The sequence below is a fragment of the Artibeus jamaicensis genome, unplaced genomic scaffold (genome assembly GCF_021234435.1).
Source record: "Artibeus jamaicensis isolate MK-2021 breed Jamaican fruit bat unplaced genomic scaffold, CSHL_Jam_final contig_1870, whole genome shotgun sequence".
NCBI classification, from domain to species: Eukaryota; Metazoa; Chordata; class Mammalia; order Chiroptera; family Phyllostomidae; genus Artibeus; species Artibeus jamaicensis.
The window spans coordinates 58,342-64,341 of NW_026521379.1; the positions used below are offsets into that span (position 1 = coordinate 58,342).

The window sequence follows — 6,000 nt, forward strand, 5'->3', positions numbered from 1 at the left end:
CTTTGTTGGTAGGCTTCCTCTTCCAGTATGTATCCTGGTGTTCACCACTTCCACCTATTCTTTTTTGTAATCAGTTGGAGGGGAGGCAAAATGGTTTAAGACAGCAAGAGAGTATTCTATGATATTTACAGTAGCAGCCAGTAGAGAAAAGATAGAAGATCCTTTGGCTATGTATAGTGTTAACTGTGATCTTCCACGCAACTAGCCACTTTTAATAAAGTATGAAAAAAAGATAGGACTCTTGTTGGGGAGGGAATAATTGTGAGTTGGATCTAGAAAGCAGTGTGGTTGTGGGAGGTAAGATTCTGAAGTAAGGTGAGAGTAAAGGGTAGTAAATAGGTGTAGTGTGTGAGAGAATAGAGTTAACCACTAAAGTAGAGCAACAATCATATGACAGAATCTATGTGATCTGGATAACAAGAATAGGGGGTATAGAACTTTGAGTAGTGTGCCAAAGGAACACAAGTGACATGAAGGACAGTAAATTAGCAATACAGTGTAAAAGAAAGAATAAGGGAAACCTAACAATATAACCAGCCAAGCAAAGAAGGCTATACAGAAAGAATAAGAATACAAAAATACTATTAAAATAAAAGATGTGAGAATAATTTAAAATAATACTATAAATATTCAGTAATTTGCAGTTTCTCTGCAATAGCAAAGTGGAATTTGTCTCACTGTCTCAGCTGTTGGGATGCCCCCTCTTTGGGTCCAACTGTGGTCCTTTCACAGTTCCAGATTCTTTTGTCTCACTTGTGGGTATTTAAAAGAAAAAAAAGCAGGAGAAGGGGGGAGGAAGAAATAAAGTTGGAAAAAAAGGAAGAAGGAATAAAACAAGAAAGAAGGAAAGAGAGGAAAAAAGTAATGAAAGATAAAACAAAAATAAAAGATTACTTTAAAAAAAAAAAACACCTCTTGTTGGTTTCAAACTGGCCAAAATGTTTTTTCTGGTCTTGCTGGCTGCAGCAGGCTGAGGGGCAATTGGTATAGCTTTTCTCCCTTCCCAATGTGTAGTCAGCCATTCTTGCATGCACTCTGTCTAGAGTTAGTCTGGCACCACTCCTCAGCATCTCTGGTGTGGGATTCGTGGGATTCAGGTTTTTCTCAGAGGCTCTTTCCTCACAGTTACTTCTGTGAGCTGGGATGTGGGCTCACACGCATGCACATGTGCTTGGCTAGGCTGCCTCAGTCCCTTCCCAGTGCTGTGGGGGTACACAGGGTCTTTCCTGCAGCTTCCCACAGCCTCCAGCAGGCAACCTTCCTCAAAACCTGGGATTGCTGCCCGGCTGGGAGGGGAGTAGGCCAAGCATCTGTTGCCAGAGAATTCCCCAAACAGTTCTTCTTTTTGAAAAATTCCTCCTACTCAAGTCTGCCTCTTCGTACAGCCCAATTCTCCAGCCAAACCGGTGACTATCGGGGGTCAGTGCATGTCACTGTGAGACTTTCAACTCTCCCAAGCCAGTGCCCACAAACTCTGCCTGTTCTCACAGCCCCTGTGTGTTTGTCTCTTTGTCCTTATTCCCCTCTCTGCAACTTCAAGCAACCAGGTCTCTCCCAGTGCTGCTTATACCTTGTTTGGCTAGGAGGGAGGGAGCAGTTGACCCAGCTCTCTCCCAAGGTCTCTGTGGCAGGCCCATCACTCCCAAGAAGTCTGTGGTAGACCCAACACTGGTGCCGGGTGCCGGCCTGGGGCTACAGCCACCCTGGTCCCCACACTGGTCCCTGGGACCTTATTGTCCTGAAGCACTCTCCTTACCGTCTTGTTTTTCAGTGTCTGCTACAATTTTTGGTCTCTTATTTTCATATATGCTGGGGTACTGTTGGCCGTTTGCTCTGTTCCTCTGTAGATCAGCCAGGTTTGTCTCCCGTGTGTATGGGGAAGTGGAATCTGCTCCCTCCTACTCCATCACCATCTTCCTTCCTCCCTAATCTTTCTATTACATTTTGCTTCCCAACATTCTTGACTTTCCCATTACTTTACTGTTCATGTATCCTCTCTCTGATCCTTGCACAATCCCACCTTCTCAACAGCATCCTTTCCACCTTTATTGCCACGTGGGAAATTTCTACCTTATTGAAAAGTATTAAGTTATACATTTGATTTCTCCCTCTGCTTCACACAATCAAAACTGGGATTTGTCTCCACCATTCCTGCTTTCTTTTAAGCCTGTGATGATCTTCATATCACTGGATAAAATAAATATTGTTTGTCCTCTTGTTACTGGGGAAACCCTGGTTCTTCTCACAAACACAGTAAGGAATTACAGGTCAGTAAGCCTATTAGCATGCATGCAAAGTTTATTAGCACTAAGTTCTAGTGGGAAAACCAGAGCAAAGGTGTCAAAAGCAGAGTATGCAGAGATTGGGTGACTGGCACCCAGGTGTACAGAGGCCAGGTGCCCAAAAAGGGTTGAGTCCTTTGTTCTTAAGACTTATATAATTGGTGGGTAGGGGTAAGGAAATTACATTTCTATTGGTGGGTAAAAGTGGTTCCAGTTTTCTGTGACTGCCCAAATGTAGGTAGAGATGGGGGCCTGTTAGTCTGAATCCTTATCTTGATCTAGACTCTATTTGTCCCTTTTGTAAATGATAGGAGGCAGATAATTCATTAAAGTTGTTTTAGAGGCTTTTGAGGGCACTGTAGTTCCCCTCCTCTTACCCCTTCTAAGACTTGGGATGCATACACAGTCTCAAGGTTTTCCTTTTGCCAGTTAGTGGAGATTATAGATAGACTTTCAAGGGCTCCCCCCTGCATTATCATAGTTTACTTGTGTTGTTCGGAATGCCTGGCAACCTTATTGGACCAGGCTCAGTAATTACTGGGTTAATGGGTGAGACACACCTTCCTTTGCTTTTAGCCACCTGTGTTAAGTTCTTTGTTAGATTGCAGTAGTGAGGGCCCTGGCTTTATTTCCCCTCTGGCCACTCATTTCACTGTAGCAGTCATTACTTTTGGATGTTGTGGTTACTGCCTTTACTATGAAACTTCTCTTTTGACCCTAGCTCCTATATTAATTACAATATCCCTGGCATTCTCCCTTTCTGGATGAGCTTTCTTCATCTTCTTTAGATTCCATTTATTCTACCTAACTTTGTTTTAGCAGCACTTCCATTACCACCTTATAGCCTCCTTATAGACAATCTTGTCTACAAGGCAAGGCACTCAGTGAGCCACGCAGAAGGAAATGATGGCCAAATATATTTCTGTAGCTCTGAACTACCTATGATCCCCAGATAAACTCTTCCCAATTGCCTGCTTGACGTCTCTACTTAGATATCTCAGAAGAGCCCAATGTGGCAATAAAAGAATTTATCTTTTTTTTTTTTTACCAACTTACTCCTCTTCAGGGTTTCTCATCTCTTTGAGTGGCATCTCCATTCATCTCATTGTACCAGTCAAGACCTGAAAAATCCTTACCATTATCCTCTCCCCTACCCTGTTCTGCACCAGATCAGTTCATTGCTAAACCATGCTAGTATTTTCTTCTCAGCAGTCACAGATCTGCCTTGTTGACACTGACCCCAACACCTCCTCCCACACCTCCCTAAACTCAGCTGTCATCCTTGCTTGGCTGGTCTCCCCCATCTACTCTTATCCTTCCTCCAGTAGTTAGTCACATAAAACTCAGTTATCTTCACAAAAGAAATATTTTATAGACTACCGTGTAGCATAAAAGTCCCTAAAATGGTTCCCCAGTTCTACGAGAAGATGAAATATGTAAGTGTTCCAATTTCCTCCACATCCTCATCAAAACTTGTTGTAGTTAGTTGGTTTTTTTTTAACCATAACCTGAGGACATGCTTATTGATTCTACAGAGAGAGGAAAGGAGGGAGAAAGAGAGGGAGAGAAATATCATTGTGAGAAAGAAACATGGATCAATTGCCTTTCTCATATGTCCCCACCAGAGGTCAAACCCACAACTTTTTGGCTTACAGGATGACACTTCAATCAACTGAGCCACACCAGCCAGAGCTCATTTAGATTTTCATAACTTAGTGCATGTAAAGTGCTTTTTCATTAGGCTTTTGATCTGTGTTTCCCTAATGTCTAATAATGTTGAGTATCATTTCACATGGTTATTAGACTTTTGCATACCTTCTTTGGGGAAATATCTATTTAAAGTCTTTTGCTATTTTCATTCGAGTCATTTATTTTTATTGATAAGTTGTAAACATTCTACATATATTGTAGACACAAGTCCCTTGTCAGACATATGATTTTTAATTTTTCTTTCATTCTGTTAATTGATTTTTTATACCATTGATAGTGACCATTGATACACAAAAGTTTTTCAAATCAGTAAAGTCCAATTTATCTTGTTTTGTTTATTTGCACTGTCAGTATTATACTTAAACAACTGCTTAATACCTATAAAATTAATACATGTTTTCTTTCTAAACACTTACAGATTTAGTTATTATATTTAGGTATATAATTTATTTGGAATTAATTTTTTAAAATTGTTTGAGGTTTTAATATGGTGTGAGGTGCATCCTTTTTTTTTTTTTAGATTTTGTTTATTTATTTTTAGAGAGAGGGGAAGAGAGGGAGAGAAACATAATTGTGTGGTCACCTCTCACATACTCCCTATTGGGGACCTGGCCTGCGACCGTGGCATGTGCCCTAGACTGGGAATTGAACTGGCAACCCCTTTGGTTCAATCCACTGAGCTGTGCCAGCCAGAGCTTATCTATTTTTATTGTTGTTCAAGCACAATTATTGTTGTGCTTGAATTTTTATTGTTGTTCAATCTCCATTTCCCCTGCCCCATCAACCTCCCCTTCCCCTCCCATCCCTTTCTCTCACCCTCAATCCTACCCACCTTTGGCTTTCTCCATGGGTCCTTTATACTTGTTCCTTAATGGTCCTTCCTCTTCTCCTTCTTTCACATTTGGATATCCAGGTGTCCCATCATCATTTATTGAAAAATTGTTCTTACCATCAATGAATTGTACTGGCATATTTATGAAAACTAATTCATCATAAATACAAGGTTTCATTTTTGGACATTTAATCTTCCATCATATCTTGATTACTATAGTTTGTACCAAGTTTGAAACTGGGGCATCAACTCTACAAATTTGTTTTTCTTTTGCAAGATTGTTTCTGCTATTCTATACCCTTTGAAGTCCCATATAAATTTTAAAATGTGTTTGTCAATCTCTGAGGAAAATTTAACTGAGATATTGATAAGGAGTGTGTTGACTCAGTAGATCACTGTGGAGATACTGCCAGTGTAACTATATTAAATCCTCTGATCCCTGAACATGCAATATTTTTTCCATTTTTTCAGTTTCTTTGATGTCTTTTGACAATGTTTTCTAGTTGTCATAGTACAGGTCCTACACTTTTTAGCACGGTATCATTTTTACCTCTTCCTTCTCAGGAGAATAAAATTAACAACTAAACCAGATGATCCTGTCTCCTGGAAAATAAGGAAAACACTGACCTGTCATCCTTTGGGCAAAGAGTACAGAAAATACTTTTCTGTCTGTTACCAGTAACTGATCCTGGCACCATTGTGGGAGAGAGCATGCACAAAACATTTGACACTCAACTGCTAGGGAACTGGGATTTTCTGGTCCACACAGCATGCTTCAGCTCACTCCCAGAATAGTCAGGGAGCTATGATCCGGTTCCTCGGTTGTCCTGGGTTAAAGCCCTGAACTTCAACCTGTTTCTCTACAAAAATGTCCCTCAAGCATAACAAGGAAAACCATCCCCAAACATCTTTCTTATGAGATCATAAAAAAGGAAAGTAATGTCCAGTCAAATACCTGTATTTGGTCTCCCTACCTGCATGCCTTGACTTCTTTACTCTTCATGTCTAGAGACTTACTGATTTTTCACTCAAAAAATAGTTTTCTTACAATCTGTTTCACAGAGATCCCAGGTCCTGATTTCACTGAGCTTATATGTAAAAAAAAAAAAGTTAGAGGAAAATCAATGCAGTCTCTACATCCTTACATTTTACTAATGGAGCTTGGAAAAGGCGTAT

General features: G+C 40.4%; 1 protein-coding gene across 1 annotated transcript in view; it reads left to right on the forward strand.

The window, feature by feature from the left end:
• The window catches only part of LOC119056034 (adhesion G protein-coupled receptor E2-like), a 45,779-nt gene extending 40,315 nt beyond the window's left edge, over nucleotides 1-5,464 (forward strand). The window contains 1 exon segment of the mRNA XM_053671943.1: nucleotides 5,389-5,464. Coding sequence (XP_053527918.1) covers nucleotides 5,389-5,409 — 21 coding nt within the window. The 3' untranslated portion in view covers nucleotides 5,410-5,464.
• The last annotated feature ends 536 nt before the right edge of the window (nucleotides 5,465-6,000 follow it).